The sequence below is a fragment of the Triturus cristatus genome, chromosome 7 (assembly GCF_964204655.1).
Source record: "Triturus cristatus chromosome 7, aTriCri1.1, whole genome shotgun sequence".
NCBI lineage: Eukaryota > Metazoa > Chordata > Amphibia > Caudata > Salamandridae > Triturus > Triturus cristatus.
This window is the reverse complement of record NC_140590.1, coordinates 1,480,128,881-1,480,151,652: the sequence shown is the minus strand read 5'-3', so window position 1 is coordinate 1,480,151,652 and position 22,772 is coordinate 1,480,128,881. Positions and strand designations below refer to the sequence as shown.

The following is a 22,772-nucleotide window of genomic DNA, read 5'->3' as shown; positions in this document are numbered from 1 at the left end:
ACACAGCCAAAAGGCCTGTTGGGAATAAAGAGATGTGTCTGTGGGGTTGAGACACAGTGGCACTTTTGATCTGCTGACATACCTCTCAACAGAGAGCATACTTTCTAGTTTGCTGGTATAAACCCTGCCACCAATAAGGTCGCTGCTAGAGCGAAATAGTGGCAGCCACTCCCGCGTGGGCAGAAGCTCCATCTTCATGTGCGGCTACAATTAGATCATAATTGCGGTCTGTGTTGGGTATCACACGATCACCAACACTTGGAATTGTGAGAAATGCAACATTCTGGTCAGTCAGTCAGAACAACTTTATTTGGTGATGCGCCATAAAATGATATGATAATTCAATATGCAAATACTATAAATTACATAAAACATATGTATCGACTTAAAATTCCAGCCCATAAAACAGTAATTTTTTATGGGCATGCATAAACATATAAAGTTATGTTAAAATAATAATTCATACATTTTCGTGATACCCATAGCTTTCTTTATAAAATGTAAGACAGCACAACAGATCTCTTTCATTGTCTAGGGCTGCTTGATATTGTCTGATGTTTGCCTTGCGTAGCAGTAGCGCAAGGTAAATTAACCTTGGATGAGAACATAAAGTGCAGAACATTATAAAGTGACATGTGCTTTGAGACCATAGATTATTACATCAACAAGGAGGTAAGTTGTGTGAACAAGAACATTGTTCTGGAAAGGCCACCTTAAAATGGATCATATTCAATCTAAAATAAGTAAGATAAAGATGAGAAGTTGGGTTCTCAAACCAGGTGAAATAGGGTTCAGCAGGACTGACGGTTACAACTTGATTATAGGTTTCTACGGACTGCATTCTTTGGGCCCATTCTAACCTCTCTGTCCTTTTAGCGTCACAGAAACATTGTTTCACTCTTGCTTTTGCATCTGTGCCAATTTATTATGGATCTAAATACATTTCTTCTAGGCCTAGAGTATTAAACCTTTTTTTACATATAAATTAAGATTATCAAGAATACATGTTCTTTCGAGGCCTGCTTGTGGAGTCCACCAACATTTGATCCATAGGAAAAGGGGGGGGCAGTCCAATTGAATACTCTAAATATTGCAGGCCTAATTATTTGTGGCAAATAAAGTGTGCCTTGTTTTTTATGACAGCCAACAGCCAGCGGGTAAAACAATTTTCAATATGTTGTAACTCCTCGGTTTTACAGGGACCCTACACACCTGTGCCATATAAGGCTCCTGAGACACACTTGGATTTGTACAATGTTATAAGCTCCACTACAGGTTTTTGTTTTAATTGATGAGCAAAGCGAAAAATACCTTCAATGTTCCTGCTCATTTGTTGGGCTTTCAAAGGCAAAAGGGGTTTCCTAAAAGTTACCCCCAAGTAACTAAAATCCCTAACTTTATCCAGAAAGTGTCCACCCATCTTAAAATATTTTGTTTCTGAGCCAACATTTCATTGTATATGATTTAGAGTAATCGAGCTTTAGATCAAATCCCTCCATGAAGTCAGAAAAACCCTCTTGTAAACTCTGAAGAGCATTGACCGTGCGGGGCATAAGGACTACATCGTCTGTGTACAGTAGAATGTAAATGAATTAAATGATTCGAAATTCCATTTACTTATAATAAAAAAACAGAAGGGGGCCAAAATAAAAACTTGTTTGACACCCCTTGGAGTATCAATATATGATGATGTTTCCCCGTGGGTGCAATAGCGGATGGATACCTTCAAATCACTGTGGAGGTGTCTTATCATGTTAAGAGAACCTAGTTCCAAACCCATACCCTGCATGCACTCCCATAATTTAGCTTGATTGACCAGGTCAAATGCACTGGATAGATCAAGAAAGGCCATATATCACACCCTTTTCTATATCACATACTAGTGGCCACAATTATGAGATTTTTCCGTATGGCAGCGCAGCAAACATTCCTGCTGCGCAGCCCTACGGCAAAAGTAAAGGGCAGGAATGCGCCATATCTATGAGATACGGCGCATGCCTGCCCTTTTCCCCTGTGCCGGCACACAATGGGCTGCCGTGTGCCAATGCAGGCACCTTTGCACCATGGTGCAAGGGTGCCTGCGTGGCAGGGATGATTATTTTTGTACAGGAAGGGAAACCTTCCTGTACAAAAATAATCACAAGAATCGTTTTCCTTTCTCTGTGTGCTGCATTCTGCACACAGAAGAAAATGGAAAAATGAGGAGAAATAAAGATATTTGTGCCTCCCTTACGAGGAGTAAGATTTTGATGCTGCCTCATATTTACGATTTCTTGTAAATTTGGGACTGTGTCAAAAAGCAATGGATGTTGCTGAGAATACCCTCAGCAACACCCATTGCACGCCCCTTTAACGAATAAAACTGCGGTAAAGGGTCCAATATTTATCAGGCAGCAATAAGCCCAAAGAAGTGGCTTAGTGCTGCCTAATAAATATACACACCCTTTTCTCCTGGCTCGGGCAGGCTGGCGGCAGCGTTGCTCCATAGTGAAAAATAAAATGGCAATGAAATTATTTCATTGCCGTTTTTTTTCTTCATGTTTAGCGCGACATAGTGGGTGTGGGGCAACGCCCGCCCTAATGAAGAAACTGCAGCTGGTTAATCAGGGCCGGACTGGCCGTAGCGGGCACTGGGCAACCCCCAGTGCGCCGCACAGGTGGGGGCGGTTTTGGGTCCCTGGGGCCGTTTTTGTTACAGGTCTGTTTTTGCAAAATCGGCCGAAAACTGCCCCCCTGGGAGGGGAGGGGGTGCAGCTGAGCTCTTTGCTAGGGCCGGTTGTGGTCCCCAGTCCGGCCCTGTGGTTAATGTTGTCTTGTTTATTTCGTGGAGTTTTTGTTTAGACTTTAAGTAACAGAGCTAAAGGTACCAAAAGGCACAGAGGTCAGCAAATTTAGCGCCCTTGAATTGGGCAATAGTAATGCAGAGCTCAGATACTGCAGCTGAGCAATATGAAGTGTTAAATAAAAATGAGTTATGAGACGGTAACAGTGTGCCCTGTAGGCTAATCTTGTAAGCGGAAAAGGATGTGGCACTACAGCCAAACCTACCTTTGAACATGGGGAACTAGGTCGACTCTCAGCGTCGGCTCAGCATCCTGTGATTCTGAGCAAATCACTTAATCTCCCCGTGCCTAAATACGGCCATATGCGATTAAACTGGTACTCATGTAAAGGGCTCCAAAATCTTGGTACTAATTAAAACTGCAACAAAATAGCTAGTGTTACCAAACTGCACATTTCATAGATTTCATACAATTGCCGAATTCTGCATTTGATGTATATTAATCACAAACCTAGCGCTGCTCATATGAGCGAGGGAAGTGCTGCTGGATGTTATGAGACGCAAGAGTCAAATAAATCTGTCTATTAAAAATAAAAAAAAATAAAAAAAATCAGATGCAGATCGGCACCACAAATTGTGCTCACTGATATTCAATATGTTAATAGCACCCCCACCATGCATTGTTAATGAAAGTATATAAAGAAATTCACCAAATCTCCCTTTCACTCCTGCCTTCTCTTCAAAGGTCAAACCCATAACAGCAATAGGCCCACAAGAGTCCGGCCTCTACATTGTCTGCACTTAATCGAGGAGGCCCTCATCACACGGGGAAGAGAGCAGAGTGGACCTAACTGCAGGATTTCAAATTCTACTAAAGGTTACCGGAATCCCCGAATGTGTGTGTTTGATGTATTTTAGCCTCGGTTTCACGGTTCCCTTTCTCCTACGTCTAATTCTGCTCTTCGATTTGGGAGTGTGTTGAATAGAGACTGTGGGGCTGAATCACAGAACTAATCTGAGATAAAATCCTAAATTTACGACTTTCGGTATTCACAAAAGGCATTTAGAAGTAGTAAAGTTAAGAGTCCTAACTTTACTACTACTAAATGCTTTCTGTGAATACCAAAAGTAGTAAGTTTAGGATTTTATCTCAGATTAGTTCTGTGAATTGGCCCCTGTGTTGTCTGCAGATTATGGCACTATTCTGTAAAAATAATTCGCCCTGGGCGGCTGCCCAGCTCGCCGTGCTTCCAGCCGGCCCTGCAACACACTCATTCAGAATTCCTCTCTATTCAGTTATCCTGTCGCATACATTTTTTACTAGTTCAGATCGATGATCCGCGCACGCTGATGCGTGTGTCCTCAGCAGAAGACTGGAGCGGTGACTGACTGGGCGCTCCAAAGTGTGCATGTCAGTTTGGCCGGCACAGTTATGTTGGAGAAAAGTCACAGGCTCCCTGTGATTGAGTGAGAGTCAGGCCAGCCCACTCAAGCTAATCCAGGTGCTGCTCTCATGTGAGAGCAGTGCCTGGATTGGGTGGAGAGACTGCACTGTGGTCCATGGACTTCCGGGAGGTCGGAGAAGAGCTGGAGAGGAGCTGCGAGGCAGTGTTAGTGGGGGTAAGTCTTTTATAGTCTATTTATTTGTATTCCCCTGACCCACCCTCGGCCCTTCTCCACTTTAGATTGGTGTGCAGCGCTTTAAATGAACTATTTACATGTGTCACAGGAATAACATTATCATCATAATGACTGTACTGTAGCTGCTATGTCTAAATGAAGCATAGCAGTTCCCTGTACTATTATGTTTGCCAGTGTGGGTACCAGAGAAGCTTACACCGCTGTTTGCCTGTGCCTAGTGTGTTTGAAGTGACACTCGCACTGTTCCTGACAGTCGTTTTCTGAGTTAGAGAAGAGATTGCAGTGATGCTAGTTTATGTACACCAAATGGAAATAATGTCCCCCAATGGCCAGAACTGCCGACTTTAGAACTAGGGAACCAATCCGAACCCTGGTCTTGGTTTATCATCCTATGAGTCTGGGCAAATCACTTAATCTCGCTGTGTTTAACTTTATCTTACTTTGTGAAATGAAACTAGTGCTCTTGTAAAGTGCTCCAGTGCCAAGTTCCCACTACGTAAAACTACAAAAAAATCATGAGGTACAGGCCTTGGTTTATAAAGTATGCCGATTTTGGTTTTGCCCAGGGCGCTGCTGGTTGAAAGGTCGGCCCTGAGTGTGCGGCATAAGTTTCTAATTATGAATTATCAGTGTACCAATTTGGATCATTCCAGATTACATGTGCCTCCATATTATGTGTTTTCAAAACTTTGGAAATAAACAAGGATACTTCCTTGTATGTGACAACACACCTGTTATTGGGGTTTCCTTATTGTATTTATTGAATGAACCTTAACTGGGTACATCAATCCTGCCTGATTATGTATCAGAGCCTGAAGAATAGACCCCATCCTTTGTCATTTCATATAAAAGTAAGTAGTAATGAATTTCGATTCCCCCTGGCCTATAATTCCAGTTTGCTTTCTTGAACCTCTAGAAGGATTAGCATCTAAATAGGCCCTACTGGAATGTCATTATACACGTGCTACTTCCAAGATAGGTCCAATGATGGATATGGACGATAGGCCAGCCTCAGACAAGTCTCTACATGTCAGCTCCGTAAAGGTTTCCCCATAGTGTCTATAGTAACCTTGCTAGGCGGGGTGGGTGAAGTTTGGAAGCTGTCATCACCCCTGTTGGATCCAGATGTTAAGGTTTCTGCATCTTTACTGGTGGCATGGTGGCCCACTCTTCCAAAACTGCTTAGAGTCTGTGGTGTTTGGTGGCATTTGTTTATGCACAGCTTTCTTTAGTCCCTACCAGGGTATCTCATTGTAGATGAGATCTGGACTCTAATTTGCCCATTCCAGAAGCCAGTTGTTTCACCATTCAGACATAGATTTACTGGTGTGTTTTGGATCTTTGCCCTGTTGCATGATCCGCATACAGCAAAGCTTTGGCCACTGAATGGATGGTCTCCCATTTTACTCGAGCATCTCTTGAATACTAAGGAATTCATGCAGGGGTGGTCGTCACCAATATAGAATGGAGGGGTGGGCGGGGGGAATGGGTGTTGGGGGTGAGTTGGGGGAATACAAATAAATAACCAAAAAAAGGCTTACCTGCGCTAACACTGCCTTGCCGCACCTCTCCAACTCTCTTCCAGCTTCCCGGCAGTCCATGGACCTCAGCATAGGCTTCTCATCTAATCCAGACACTGCTCTCATTCTAGCATGAGTGAAGCCCCTGGATTGGCCTGAGCGGGCTGGCCTGACATGCGGTCAGGCACAGGAAGCCTGTGGCTTTTCTCCAACCCGACTGTGCAACACTGCTCGGTTGGAGAAATAAAAGTACACATGTTAGGTTGGACGGCCAAACTGACATGCGCACTTTGTAGTGGCCAACCAGTCACTGCTCCAGTCCTCTGCTGCCAATCGGCAGTTAGGAACATGCCCCCTTTTTCCTGGCTGGGGCAGGCTAGCGGCTGCGGTGCTCCATAGCGAAAAATAAAATGGCAATGAATTCATTTTATTGGCATTTTATTTTTCACGTTTAGCGCAGCCCAGGGGATGGGCGGAATGCCCCCCCACCACCATAATGAGTAAACCACAGCTGAATTCATGGTGGACTCAATGATTGTGAGGCATCCAGGTCCTGCAGCTACAACATAATCTGAAATCACCACCTTCTTGGCTTCCTTCTTGGTTCCTTTAGATGACTTTATTTCACAAAATATGTTGTACATTACAGACAAACAATTGCACTTGGGCCTCATCTGTCCAGAAGACATTTTCCAGGCATCTTCAGCTTTCTTCCATTCTGTTTTGCCAAGCTAAGCAATACTGCAATGTTCTTTTGGAGAAAGTGGGTGTTCTCCAGGATGCCTGTTTATGAAAGCCGTATTTGCTCGGTCTTTTCCTAACGATAGGATGATGAGCTCTAATGTTATCTGCATTGAGAGAAACTTGTAGATGTGTGATACTTACCTTGCAGTTTCTTGGAGCAGCAAGTGGTCTGATTTTGGGGGTAAATATGCAGGCATGCCACTCTTGGGTAGATTCATCCGTTTTGTACTTTAAACATTTGCAAATAACTTTCTCTCTGTGAAAGGATGGACTTTATATTGTTTCGAGATGTCTTTTTTATCGTTCCCAGACTAATGAGCAGCAGCCATGATTTCTTTGAATCCCTCACAGTTAAGTTTTGCCCTCGACATTACACGAAACTCCAGCCCAACTTTCAAGATTTCTGATTTTTTTTAGACTGGTGGTAACACTACCTGAGGATGAAGTAATCCTGTCTACTTCTTTAGCAGCATCCTATTCTAATTAACTACTTAACTGATACTGCAATAAGAGAGCCGTTATTTTTGCTGGCTTGTACTATCTTGTGTACATGAGGGCATACCTTGTGTAACATTTTCATGCAGGAACCCCTCCAAGCATCATTATTTAATATATTGAGTGTGGAACACATTTACATAATTTTGCCCACCTCTAATACAAACCTCTATCGGTCACAGTACACATGTTAAAAAAGTAGCATATGCATGTGCAGGGAGAGCTCTTCTCTCCTTATGCCACTAACTCTGTGGCCAGAAGGAGCATTCTGTCAGCTGGCCTCCACCATGTGTCAGATTGCCCCTCCACATGAACAGTCTTCATCTCTTAAATCTTATACCAGGTTACATGACATCCTTAAGGCTATAGGTGAACCTGCCTTCCCCTTCCTGTAAGAAATCGTATCTGAACTGTGTTACTGTCAAATAGAGAGAGGACCTCACTCACTCTGTCATCCAAGGCTAAGTCAACCAGACTGAATTTAGTGGTCATGTGGAATACCTTGCATTGATTGGATCTGTAAGACTACCAATGCCACCTTTTATAACATATATCAAAGACCAGGTTCTACAGGTTATTGACGCAACTCACAACAGGTGCCACCACTCTGTCTCAGAACTAAGCATCTAGAGGTGGTAGGCAGTGTTAAAAATCGAATTTAAGTTCAGTCATCATCTTGATCACCTAAAGTTGAGGTTCACACTGTTCATTTGTGGTTGTAACACATTCTAATTAATTTTATTATTCTTATTAACTGGTATTTAAATTGAAACTGAATCTATATGCATTAGGGTAAGCAGCATAAGGTGGCCTGTACAATATAGCTCTCAGATATCATAACGAAGAATGTATTTTACCCTAGATTTGCATGCTTTTATCTTTTTTGTCCGGATCAACATAGTCCTAATTTCAATCTCGATCGATTATTCTTGGTGAGAGTTGCAAGCATATGTCAGTGTGGTGCAAATGTTAAATCTAAGCCACAATACTATTGAAACATTCCAGTTTGCTCTCTCAGCTATTTGAATTGGCTGTTCTAGTCTGTGTTGCCCTTTTGCACATTATATGACTAGAAATGCAGCATTAATGAAAACTGTATACTGACCTCCAAATTAATCTATTAGAGTTGGGCAACCCCATCAGTTCGTGCATTCTACAAAAAGGACGCTTGGCGTCTCAGAGTCAAATAATCAATAAATGTCATGTATTTGTAATTAGCAGTAACACTACATAAAACCGTGCTTCAGGGGAAGGCATCAGTTGTCCCTATTGCTGTTTACTATTCTTGTGCTGCTCCCATGAATCACGCTGAGGAGACTAACATATGGGCAGATTTACAATGAAAGTGACTCAGTGCATTCAGCAAGCCATTTGCACAAGTATGCAACATTTTTCCAACAATATGTTGCATCACTGTGCTTACCCCTGCGCTGGTGCACAAACTGCAGCCTTGCGCCAGTGCAGGCACCCTTGCACCATGGTGCAAGGATGCCTGTGTCGTGGGAGATTGTTTTTGTGCAGGAAGGGGCACGTCCCTGAACAAAAACAATCACTACAGGCATTTTCCTCTTTCGAATGCGTGCTATAGAATGCAGCACGCATTGAAAGAGGAATAACAAGGAGAAATGAAAATATTTCTCCTCGTTGCGCCTCCCTACGTCTCCCCTGGGGAGGCGTAGCATTCACACGCATTTCCAGATTTACGATTCCTCGTAAATCTGGAAATGTGTTTGGTTCCATAGGTGTTGCGTGGGAACACCCACAGCAACTCCCATGGAACGCCCCTTCCACGCAAAGTGCTGTGTGTGAAGGCGCCATATTTACCAGGGCAGGAAAATATATATGGAGCAGTACAATGCGCCACCAGTACGTCACAAAAAATGACAATCTGGTGGCGCAGGGGACTTGTAAATCTGCCCCATTGTGTTTCTGAATCATTCTGTGAATTCACCCCCCCCCCAAAAAAAAACATAACTTTACTCCAAATATTGTTACCAACCTACATCAATAAATTGTAATAATGGATCCTTTTGCTCAGTGATACACTCCATGGTGTTTAGAAGGTGTCACTACAATTTATTCAGTAGGGAAATGGAAGCGATTGATGTTGTCAGTTATGGCTAAATGAAATACCAGTATTTGTCAAATGCAACAATAACCTCTAGGGGTGTCAAGGCGCAGGGAGCCTTCGGGAAGATTAAGCGAGCTATTGCCCAGAGCGTCACGTGGTGCTGGGCTAACTTGCCGCCGACACGGGGAATCGAACCGTGATCGGGAATCAGCAGCCCTGGCCGGTGCCATGCGCCACATCTGGAAATACATTCATTTCCCTCTTTAAGTCTAATTTCATGCATGCACTGATTTTGTTTCTCTTTAAAGCCCTGCAGCAGGCAGGTCGTTGTTAATATGTGCACTGATTTTGTGTCTCTCCACAGCCCTACAATTGTCAGACGTGGTTGACCTGCAGATTCCTGCAAACAGAACCGCACACAATACGAGCGAATACTGCAGCAAAGAATTAATATTAAGGAGAGGCCAGCCTTTTAAAATCATTGTGAAATTCAACAGAGCTCTTCAGAGTGGAGAGAGCATCGAAATCAGTGCAGAGACCGGTGAGAACTTTAACAATCTTCATAACCGTGGAAATAATGTCAGTTATTTCATCGTAATGTCTGAGAGGGGTGGGCTATGTTGTGTCTGTTTTATCTCGCAGGACTTCCATAATGTCAAATAAAGTTTGCATGTTTCCAAAAATGGCATTTGGTGACAACTCAGTTTAAATATAAAATCATCCGAGATAGACGCCCTCATACCGTTAAACTGGGTAATTCTGACGTATTTACAATGCAGAGGAGCAGCAAACAGTGGACTAAAATGCTGTAAAACATGTTGTAAATATTATTTGGGGTTGAGGAACACAAGAAACATGCCCTGCAAAGTTTCACTAAAAAGTTCTAATTTGAAAATAACTGTGCCTTTCAAAATACATACCCTGCATGTATGTATGTGCGGGATCTAACAATTTAGAGGAGAAACATCGGAATAACATGGAGGTTTACAGATTTGAAAGGAAACTTTTTTTAGAAATGAGGATTGTTAGAAATGGGGTTCTCTAGTTGGCAAGGGTTTGCATCTTTGTCCAAGTAGGGACCCTTCTTCCTAGTCAGGCCATAGGGGAAACACTTCTAAAATACCCACTGCTCACCCCCTTGGTAGAATGGCACGAGCAGACAGGCTTATCTTGGAGGCAGTGTGTAAAGTATTTGTGCAAACATACAGTAACACAGTGAAAACAACACAAATGCACACCACGCCAGTTTAGAAAGAAAAGCAAACTGTATTTAAACCAAACAAGGCCAAAACGACAAAAATCCAACCTACAGTTATCAAGATATTACTTGTAAAAGGTAAAAATTGTTTTTATCTATAGCAAACTATAGATGCGATACTTTAAACATAAAGTACCTCAGTTGTTCAAAATCATAAACAAAAACAGCCGCATTAAAGGTGATGCGTCCGTTCCTTACGCACAGGGATGGTGATGCGTCAGTTCCTTGCTCCAGGGGAGGCAATGCATTGGTTCCTTACTGTCATTCAGGGGATGTGTTGGTTCCTTACTGGAGAGGAAGTGATGTGTCGGTTTCTTACTGTGCTGGGAGTTGATGCGTTGGTTTCCTACTGTGGCCCCAGTGTTGATGTAGACTTGGCGAACCAGTGCGATGCGTGGGGATACGGGGACGCATTGATTCTTGCAGCCACACAGCAGGGCCTGCGTAGGAGTCGGGCAGGGATCTTGGACTTTGGAGAGCGGTGCTCGCAATTTGACGTGCAGCGGTTTCTCCAGCCATGGGCAGGCAGTGCGTCAGTTTCTTCAGCGGCAATGCATGGAAATTTTACCCTCACAGCGATTTCTGGGGGAAGGAAGATGGCGGTTTGACTCCGCCGCAGAGTGGCTACAACCCTGGCTACTCCCGCTGATGTGTCTGTGTAGACACGATAACCACCAGAAAAAACGATGAAAATGCTGAAATCTTTTGATTGAACGCTGAGTGAACGCCGACTTTCACTGATGCAATTTTGTCTTGCCAAATGCTCCTTTCGGCTTGCAAGATCTGTGTGGTGGCAAACGGGGCGATAAGATCCGTATTATATGGTAACCGCCTCCTCACACGCCGCTCTCAAGTTCCTTTGGATTTGCCGATGAGCATGGCTCCACCGCGGGCTCGGAATCAACGTACGCCCGCGATCGTACCTGCTTCTGCAGCTGCTCTCTCTCTCTCTCTCTGAAATTGATGGTAGTAAACCAACTGAGACCTTGGAACAGCGTACTGATTTGAGAGGGAGCTCTCAAATCAGTAAACCTTTACTTAAACTCTTTCAGTCTGGCAGAGCGGCCGATATCATATAAACGTGTGCCGCTAACCCGCTGGAACAGATTATGGTGGTGGCTTTGATGGAAGCTGTGCAACCGGAGTGCGAGCCAGACTATGTTACAATTTTCCCTCTCTCTGAAGATCGGAGCGAGGATGAAATGAATGCAGTGCTGATACAAGGTAACGCGCTAACTTTGCAAGTTGGATCAGGCTTGAGGGAGCAAATATGGATACTGATAAGGTAATGAACGATATTGAACTGCCTAATTCCTTTAGCGCCATTACTATGCCCCAGTTGGAAATAACTACTGTTGCTAGTATAGTTAGGGGTGTTAGAAGTGATCTAGCAGCGACATCTAGTGGCCTTCATATTGTGAACTCTGCAACACCGATGAAAAATATTACTCAGGTGGAGGCTGTACCGTCACATGGGAAAAGTGGGCTTAATGCTACTCAAGGAATAAATGCGTAAGGTGAAGAGGATCCTGACAATGCGGGGGATAGAGCAGCTGCTGACGCAACAGCGGAGAAACCAGAGCACTATGCTTTGGATGCCTTGGACTGTGAAATTGATCTAACTAAATATTATTTCACTAACAAGCCTAAGCTCCACGCCTCTCTTACCACTTGTACGTTACCTGATACTTCGACTACATCTAACGGAAACTCTAAACTAGATGCAGCTCAGAAAGATAAACAGATAGCAGTAACTAGTGTCTTTAATAAGGGGGCAAAACAGAAGAAGAAACAGAAGGCTAAGGAGCACCCAATAAGAAATCTAAACATGGTTATATCACAAGACCTTGGTGGGCATGCCAGTAAGATTAGCCCACTCCGAAAATGGGTCACGGCTAAGGGAGAAGTTAAAGCCATTATATCAAGACTGTCTGGTTCGTCATCAAGCAATGACTTGCAACAAACTTCTGTTATTAATAGTCCTGATTATTTTGATTCTGCTCTTCAACCCTGTGAAGTCCCTGATGGTTCTCATGTGGTGGGCGATAAGGAAGGTATTGTGACAGATCCTTCCTTTACTACCTCAGCTACTTCCACCAAGGATTCAGGGTCCATATCTACTAAAGATCTACTATTTTTCAAGCACTCCATGAACAGCAAATTGAGATGCAAGTAGCTTTAATCAAGCTAGAATAGATAGTGGTTTGATACAACAAGGGCTGTCTGAGGTCTCAACCAAAGTAGTTGTATTAACGCAAGAAATAACAGAGCTACAACAGCACCTGTCTAATATGGAAGATACTGCATCAAAAACGCCAAAGGCAATGGAAATTCATGACGGCCAACTCTTGATTCTAAAACATAAAATTGAAGACCTTGAGAATAGGCAGCGCAGGAATAACGTAAGAATTTTTGGCATCCCTGAGGAAAGAGAGGGTACTGACCCTCAGGCATATATAGTTCAGCTGTTTCAAAAGTCATTCCCAGACCTTTCTGACTGGGACTGCGACTCTCAGATTCAGCAGGCTCATAGGCTTCACTATTTCTAAATCAAGAATCACGAGATAGTCTGCAACATCCTCGACCTATGATTGTCTACTTTGGTAATTTTTTACTAAGACAAGCAGTTTTTTTTTAGATCCCGACCAGGCACAACTAGTACACTGTCTTTTCTGTCAGGTCAGACTTGTGCAAAGAGACAATGGAGCAGCGCTGGAAGCTGCGTCAACTAGTAGATAATAGGAAGGCAGCTGGTGCACAAGCATTTCTTCAAGACCCATCTCGACTCAAGGTCATACGTGGGGGTCATACCTGGCTTTTTCATACAGCAAGTGATGCTCAGCAGACTCTTAACTCTTGGTGGCCATCGGAGAAGGAGAAGGATGCGCCTTAAAAGCGGGGGAAATCAGAACATTTGAATATATATAATGGATTTCTTTGAATCCATCTTGGGCTATATAGTGCTTTGATTTTATTTCTCAAAAATGTTTCTTCTTTTTCTTTTTTTCTCTACCTTATTCTCGTAGAGTTATCTTTGGATCTTCTCATTTTGCAAAAAACTCAGGTTTTTCTCCCCCTCTATTTTTTCTTTTTTTGTGGCGGGGCGCAAGTTATGCGGGTAGCAATCGGAAGTTGCACATGCTCTCTAATGGCTGTCAGGTCAATCAACAGTCTGTTAGGGGTGATTTCTTCTCTAGGAAATGGGGTGGGGTGGGTGGGCTCCTCTTCGAGAGGATTGTGTTGGGGTGGGGTTGTGGTAAATGGACAGAGACATGGAATGGGAATGGGCATAGGGTTTTTAGGCTACTGTATGAAATGTGTATTATATAAAAGGGGATAATTAAGTGTATATGTTGGAATGTGTCTGGTGTAAACTCCCTTAGTAAGCGTCAGATGGTACGTGAAGAATTGAGAACCTATAAACCTCACATTGTTGCCCTGGTTGAGACACATTTGGCATACAAAGATCGGAATCTGTTAAAACAATTGGGCTATAAGATAATTGAGTGTACCTCCCAGACGGTTTCTATCAGAGGGGTTGCTATTTTAATTGATAAAAAGCTCGATCATACTTTGCTCAGAGCCTCACATGATAATCGAGGTAGGTGGCTGATTGTACAGTTACTTATTAAGGGCCACACATTTGTATTATGTACTCTGTATGGCCCAAACTCCGATGAGCCATTTATATTTGAGACACTGTCATTAGAGCTTCTAGCTTGGCATTGCGATCTAATTATTATTGGTGATTTTAACTGTATTATGAACTCAAAATTAGACTCCACCAATCAAGGTGCCTCGGTTAGAATGAAGAAAGTAAGGGCTGCAATTATGGAAATGGCTCGACAGCATGATCTTAAAGATGCATGGCGGTTAATGCATCCTTTGCAACCTGGATATACTTATTATAGTGCACCCCATCGGCAGTATTCAAGAATTGATATATTTTTGGTTAATAATACAATTTTGAACATAGCCAATTGTGAAATATGCCCTAAGATAGTATCAGATCATAATCCTATATTGTTGTCACTTACGCTTGGCCCTTGTAATAAAGAAGCACATCAGTTTTCCTTTCATCGCTATTTGCTGACGGATATGACGTTTTAAAATTGTATGAAGAATGGTATCAGTAATTTCATCATCGATAATGAAGATTCTGCTTCCTTTTTCTTTATCTGGGATTCACTTAAAGCTTATATAAGAGTTGTTACTCAGCAAAATGTTCTTCTACAAAATGACTGTAAGAATTTGGGAACTAAAGCCACTAGGGAAGCTATCCGAGAGTTAGATATTGCGCATGCTAATAAAATTAGGCAGGGACTTACCTCACAGTCGACTACACCAGCACATTCACAAACATATATACTCTTAATTGAAATCGGGCTGCGCTAGGACGGTCTCTGAAAGATAAGACGGCTGCTAGCTATAATAAAAATGGGGCCTTACAATATGAGTATGGAGAACAAGTAGGCAAAGTGCTTGCACATCAACTCTCTGATAAAAGGGCGAACGAGAAATAAAGGGTATAACAGAGATGGGGGGATACTCTATACAGAGCCCGATAAAATAATAGAATTTTTTTTTGTTTCTATAAGGAACTATATAGTTGCTCTAATGCTTTTGATGGAAAAACATTTCTGGATTATATAGAACAGGGTAATTTTCATAATTCTATTCAAAGATGTGAAGCAGAACAAGTAAACTCCCTTAATTTAGATTTCACGGCGGAAGAAGTAGCTGAAGCTATAGGGGCTCTTCCCTCAGGGAAAGCAGCTGGTGAAGACACTATACCGGTAGAATTTTATAAAGCATTTAAGACAAGTCTGATCCCTTTGATGAGCAGAATCATGAACTATGTCAGTGTGAGTGGGCTGGTACCTAGGTCTTGGGATATGACAAATATCATCTTTTTCTTAAAAAAAAAAAGCCAAAGGAAGAATGTGGCTTTTATCCCCCTATTTAACTCATAAACGCTGATGTTAACATTTTTGCAAAAATACTGGCAATGCGTCTTGTACCTCATATGGTACAACTTGTATCTGAACAACAGCATGGCTTTGTGCTTGGTAGGGATACTACAGCACACGTCAGTACTTCTTTGGGTGCTTTCGATGTTGCGTCTAAATTGAATTTGGATATAGGCCCTAGGGATGGTCATGCTGGATGCAGAAAAAGCTTTTGACCGTATGACATGGGACTGTCTTTGGGCTACACTTACTGAGTATAACATCCATGGCCGTTTTTATGGATGGAGTAGAGCCTTATATAAATCTCCATGTGCTAAATTAATCTATTTACATCACCAGTCTGCTTCTTTTAAGATACTCAGGGGTACCCAGCAAGGCTGCCCTCTTTCACCTCTACTCTTCGCTTTATACATAGAGCCTTTTATAAGATCATTGCTTACTAACATGTCTATCCCCTCAGTTTTTTTTGGCTCTAATGAGCTGAAAATAACGGCTTATGCTGATGATAAAGCCGTCTTTTCCACGGACCCAATTAAAGTTATTGAGGCAATTCAGACTGAGGCTAGGACTTTTGGGGATTTTTCGGGTCATAAATTGAATGTAAATAAGATGCATACTATACTCAATTACCAAGCTAGTAGGGAGCTTTTGGGGTATGTTCGGTAGCAACTTATCTAGGCTTTCGGGTCACTTCATAAACTTGAATTATGATCCTTTGTTAAAACTTATGATTTCTAAAATGAAGAACTGGCATAAACTGTGCATTGGCATATTAGTACGCTGTAATATTATTAAAATGATTGTCTTACCCTAATTTCTTTATCTATTTAGAGCAATTCCATTGAGAGTCCCGAATTATTTTTTGTTTAAAACTCAAGGGGGCTATTGGTAGTTTTATTTGGGGCTATAAACAATCATAACGCGCTATAAGATACCTAAAACTCCCCTTTAAAAATTGAGGATTCCAATTACCTGACTTTAAAACTTATTTTTGGGCCTCTTATGCACAACGTTTGCATGATCTTCTCGCCCCTGGCTTTTGACATTGTTGCTATAGCCTGGCCATTGGTAGTGATACAAGTATGTTTTTATATAGGATTAATGATCCAGTTTAAGACTCTCATGGATATAGTATATAATTGGCCTGAGATTACTACTAAATGTTCTTTGCCATTGATGCATTTTAGTTTACCATTGTGGAGTAACCCATGTTACAGGAAATATTCCACGATACCCAGGCTAAATTATGGGTAAGATATGGCATTAGTCAACTTAGGCATCTGTATAATACTAATGGGTTTCGTACGTTTGAAGATTTACAAATGTTATCTGGAATTCCCAAGAATATGTTTTATAAATACTTACAGATAAGAGATTGTTTATGGGGAAGAAGAAATATACGACAACCCAGCTGATCTGATATATTGACCTATTTTGCACTCTGATGCAAAATTGACAATTAGTAAGGCCTATCAGCTATTCTCTCAATATTGGGAGAATGATGGTTCAAAGCAGGCAGCTAAATGGAGTGAGCAATTGGGTCAAGATATTAGTGGGGATATTGAAGATGTGCTAGAGACTTTAGGCGAGATGGTAAACTCTACTAACTTAAAGCAACAGTTAAAACTGTATGTATACTATACTATACTCCAAAACGAATTGCTAGCTGGGCATCTGCTAATGGGACAAACTTGAGTGATAAGGGCAAGTGCGCTAAGTGTGGATTGATTGCTGCAGATGGCCAATATATGTTTGTTACGTGTCCTGATTTGACAGCTTTTTGGAAAGTTGTTATGTATATAATAGGAGACCATCTAAAGATAAATATACTATTTACGGAAAGAGAGTGAATGCTCGCTATAAGGTCTTTATAGTAACAGCGCGATTATGCATCGCTAGGAATTGGATTTCCAAAATACCACCTAGGGCTCTGGAATGGTGGGCAATGTTAAGAGAAATATTCGAAAGAGAAATGGCTATAGCTAGGACCAGGGGCATTCGTTCTGGGATGAAGCTCTATCAAATTTGGGGACCCATGCTAAAGCTAGGGCTATAACATATAAAATGTCAGGTATTAATGAGATATTCTGTTATTTATATTTCTTTCAGTATTGCTTTGGATGTATGGACCTTTTCCACTGATATATTTTTTTGAACACTATTGTTATTGATGTATGGTTTATATTTGAACTCCTGGAGATAAAATAAAAATTATTTAAAAAAGGAAATTCTACCCGCACGGCAATGTTGCGCGAGAAACAGTTGCATATGAGTCAAGCTTCTTCAGTTGCATCAGGTTTTCTCATCTCCCAGCAGCAGGACAACCTCCAGAGGCCTAATATAGGCACAGTAACCTCTTGGCAGGTCGGAACTCCTAGCCAGGGAATTGAGGGGAGCTGGTGGTGAAGTCTTTGTGTCACTAAGACTTCAGAACAGGAGGCAAGCTCTACTTCAAGCCCTTGGAGATCTTCTTCAAGCAGGATACTCAGCACACAGCAAAGTCTTTGTCCTCTCCTTGGCAGAAACAGTCACTGCAGGCCAACCCCAAACAACACACAGCAAAGGGCCAGTACTTCTCCTTCAGTTTCCCCAGCTCTTGTCCTTGGCAAAGGTTCCTCTCGAGTCCAGAAGTTATCTAAAGTTCTGGGGTCTGGGCCCCAATATTTATACTGCGTTTCTCTTTGTTCTCTTGTGGCAGAGGGGTTCTGAGCCCGGTCCAAACCAGTTCTGTCGTCACTGGTGCAGCTTCCTGGCAGGAGGTGGAGACAGCATTGTCCAAGGCAAACCAGGCCTATTAAGGTGCAGGGAAATCTCCTCCCACTACTCTAAATGCAGCCCAGGTCTATTAATCCGAACCCAGACTCATCCAGGAAATGCAGGACACACCTCAACCCCCCCAGTTTGAAGAGAATGCACATCCCCAGTATCTTTAATTCCAAAACCAGACAGTCAATCCACAAACCAGCAGAGGCACACCGGATGGATAAGAAAGCAAATACTCACTTTCTAAAAGTGGTATTTTCAAACACACAAAATAACATATAAAAATCATCTAAACCAGAAGATGCATTTTTATATTCTGAGTTCAGAGATACCAAACTCCACCTTTTTATCTTTTCCCAATGAAACGTTATACGTATAAGATGTTATAAATAAGCTCCTATTGTATCCTATCGGACAGATAGCCTTTCAATAGCAAAAAACGAAATTCACTGTATTTCTCTATCAGGAGATGTCCCACATATTGGTTCATGTCCTATCTTCCACATACACTGCACTCTGCCATAGGGAAAATTGGGCCTACCTTAGCCGTGACTCACGTACTAGAAGGGAAGGTTAGGGCCTGGCAAGTCGGTGCACATGCCAGGTGGACATGGCAGTAGAGACTGCCTGCAGACACTGCAGTGGCAGGTCTGAGACCCCTTTTGAAAGGGTGTTTGTGTGGGTGGTGCAGGCCACCCACACAAGGAGTATATGGCTTACAAGGCCTTGGGCACACACAGTGCACTGTACAAGGGACTTAGTAGTACGTCAAACAAGCCAATCATGGAAACACCAATCCATATGCACAATTTACAAAAGGAGCACTTGCACTTTGGCACTGATCAGCAGTGGCAAAGTGCCAAAAGCATCTAGAACATCAAATGCGAAATCCAGCACACAGCAAAAACACAGGAGGCAGAGGCAAAAAGACAGGGGAGACCACGCCAAGGATGCCATGCCAGATCAAACATCTCGAAATTTAACAAGGGAAAACCCTACAGTAATTACCATATCATGCGGATATTGGTTAGTTGAATGCCAAAATCTGCATGTTATTCCCCAGAAACTCGAAATAGGTGCTTTCATGTCACCCAATAAATAACGAGCCCTGTGGTATCATTATTTACCAGGTGCTATCAATAGCACCTATATTTTAAGCCAGGCCCTTACTAGTCAAACTCTGGAGGTTCCTGGGTAAAGAAGGGGAAAGCTAAGTATGTAATTGATGATCATCACCTTAATGGAGAGCACCTCCCCATACAAGGGTCAAATTCCATATCTCTCCCTAATCTAAATTCTTCTTACTTCTTCTCAAAGAGAGAAACATGAGGGAAATTGCTGAGTGTCCAGTCTAAAGAGATATATACCATCCCAATAGCAGGGGAGCTCCCTTGGCAAGAATTAATGTCTGCTGATCAAATATTGTTTCCCTTCGTTCTTGCACACACTGTTAATCTCCACTATTGTATCTCGTCATTGCCAGCGAGGTACCAGATCCATATGCCATCAGAAATGTGTATCCGGCCCAATCTATAATTACAGGTACAACTGTGAAACAGAACTATGTGCACCCTGCACGCATAATTTTCATCGTTGCAAGTTCTTGAATAAACTCAGTTGTGACAATCAGTTAAGTTTAATTAACTGATGCAAACATTCACTGCACAGAAAAGGATTAGTTACTCAATTATTTTCCTGATATTTGAACTGAAACATTTAAGCAATACAACATTTAGGGCTTTGATCAGAATGGCACATGGTTCTGTTTTGGCTAGAGACAATTCTTAAGGAAAATAAAGTGCCTTTTAACTTTTTTAGCAAAGTCCTTTAGTAGCCAAATTGGGGAGGTTGAGGTTATGAAGTTACCTTCACCTTCTTGGCATCCACTCTTCCTGCATCTTCTTCAATAACCAAAATCTAAAAGTTGTATTGGCATTTTATCAGTCTTGTAATTTACTCTATTCACGCTGTCACTGAGTGACACCAAACCAGAACTATGTTTAATAGCTAATTCAGGGTTACACGCTTGTTCCAGTACTGTTGCTTTATATGTTGTTAATGATGTTGATTTACCTGAAGCCATAAGAACTGAATGAATGATCCCCACAAAACTGTATGTTCTTTATTAGAGGTAGTGGTTTGTGAAAATTAGCTGAATGTCTAGGATCAAACATTGATTGTGCAGTTTTGGACTTTGACCTTTCTGCAGGGTCATCCCTGAAATTTGTGGCTTCACCCTATTGTTTTCTGAAACCGTTATTTTGGCTTTTAGGACTCGGCTCACATTACCACTACTAATCAGTGCTAAAGTGCTTGTGATCTTTCACTTAAACATTGTAAAATTGACTCATTGACATACTTAATTTTATAGTAAGTTCCTAGTAAGGTGCTGCTACGTGTAGGCAGAATCTGTAAATTCAATGTTACCAGTGGGGCTGCATCACTTATTGTGCTACCCACTTAAGCAGCCTTTTAAAACTATCTCAGCCCTGCCATTGCAGCCTGTGGGTGCAGTTTTAAACTGCCATTTCAACATGGCAAAATAAACCTCTTGCGAGGCCCAAGCTTTCCTTTTTAATAGGGTAGGCCAACATAGCAGGCTTCAGTGTATTTAAAAAGTTGGACATGCACTTTTAAGTTTTACATGTCCGGCTAGTGAAAAACTCTTAAATTCATTTTTTACTACTGCAAGTACTACCACTCCCATAGCATAACGATGGGTTAACTTATCACATTTAATAAGTGATAACTTTCAATTGGGAACAGATACAAATGTAATGTTTGGGATCTGAGAATGTCAAGAAGTACCTTGATTTCCACGGAAGCAGGATGGACGACTAATCCCAACGCCCCTGCACCCGTAGAGTCACCAGTTTACTAAGTAACTCCACCGGCACGGGGGAAACGGGAAGTGGGACAAGAAGAGACTGCCTCAGGATGGTGTAATTGCCTCCTCTCTAGAGGAACGTCTCATGGAAGTTGCCTCTTGAAGTTTTCAATCAACCACTGGCAATCCCTGGCGAGGAACACCTAATGCACAGATGGGAACAAAGGTTATAACAGCTGCCTACTCTACACCTTTCCTAGTGACAGTAATATTATAACTAACTCCTACCTAGTACTCCTGTAGGCTTGCTTCTCTTCTGAATATATAGTTATTTCAAATGCTAATTATTAAGTATATTTTTCAGTCTTAGTCAATAACATTTGAGTTGGTAAACTCAGTTCTCACACAACACGTGGTGCAATTAAATATACTTTAGAAGCACAGGAAACTCTCTTGCATTCCTGTAGCGCTGGTAGTCTGAAGCTGCTTTTTACTCTATTATTCTATTACCTCACCTTAGCATTGAAAGTCCGCTTCTCAAGAAGGCCATAGTACAACGCGCAAAAGGAACAGGGAAAGGGAAAAAAGGGCGGAAAGGAAAAGGAAAGGTCGCCAAAGGAAGGAAAGGAATGCTGGTCCAAATGCGCTAACACTTTCTTACTGACTCGAGTTGTTGATGCAGACTTGGCTTCTTGTTCTCCACAGGAAACTTGTATTCTTACAACGACCACCCAGGTAAGCTGCTACCAACTTGCGCTGAGAAATAGATATTAGCGGCAGCTCTGGAAACGAAACGTTCGACTCCGTGACAACACTGCAATATCTCCCGAAGCACAGAGAGACAGCCGGAAAGGGTAATAACCCTTCTAGGATGCTTAAAGTCCGCCTCCCACTCAATTAAGAGGAGCGGACCGAAAACGAAACTCCTCACAGAAAATCTCGATTGAAGTGCGAAGATTACCGTGCGCTCAACCGTCTTGTAATGTCCTGCCTCAGATGTACAGTAATTCAAGGAAAGGGCAGCGGCTATCTTGAAAGGTCCAAATGCACACTGTAACACTATAAGTTCCAATAGAGATTTGCCATTTGAGGCTTCACAAGAGTTCGCTGTCTTTTAGGCTTTCTCAGTTTACCCTGAACTACAGATACTACACTAATCTGGTTCCTGACAGAGAAATTGTAATTAACAAACCTCTTCAAAGGTAAAGTTGGATTTTAATTTACAATTTTGAAGATGTTACTTTTACTAAATTGTCATTTTCCTGCCTTAACTATTTGAACCAGGGCAGAGGGAGGCTAGAAACTCCAAAAATTATAAAGGGAATTCTGTAGAACCATCTCCTACTTCAAAGTGAGCACCAGATATTAATAGTTGACCCTCAGACCCAACTCTTCAGTTCACATCTGGACCTGTGATAGACACAGAAGGCCTTCTGTGCTGTTCAGCAGGAAGAACTGCTACTCTGTTGTCCTGCTGCTCTGATGTCTGCTGCCCTGCTGCCTGAGTGAAGGACTGAACCTGCACCTTGAACCCAGGATCACCATAGTAACTCAGAGGGTTAGTTGGCTGACATCCTGATCAGAACCTCACAGAGAGAAAAGGCTCCAACCATCTTGAACCCAGCACCTGGACTCTGTCTGCTGTGAGTCCTACCCCAATTCCTGGGCCATTGGATGTGGGTGTGAAGTTGCTCTTCCAGC

At 42.2% G+C, this 22,772-nt stretch overlaps 1 protein-coding gene across 1 annotated transcript in view; it reads left to right on the top strand.

Annotated features, from left to right (window-relative positions):
* The window catches only part of LOC146812216 (protein-glutamine gamma-glutamyltransferase E-like), a 348,360-nt gene that overhangs the window by 44,461 nt on the left and 281,127 nt on the right, over positions 1–22,772 (top strand). Inside the window, exon 2 of the mRNA XM_085619245.1 lies at positions 9,618–9,794. Coding sequence (XP_085475371.1) covers positions 9,618–9,794 — 177 coding nt within the window. The remainder of the gene's footprint in view (positions 1–9,617; positions 9,795–22,772) is intronic.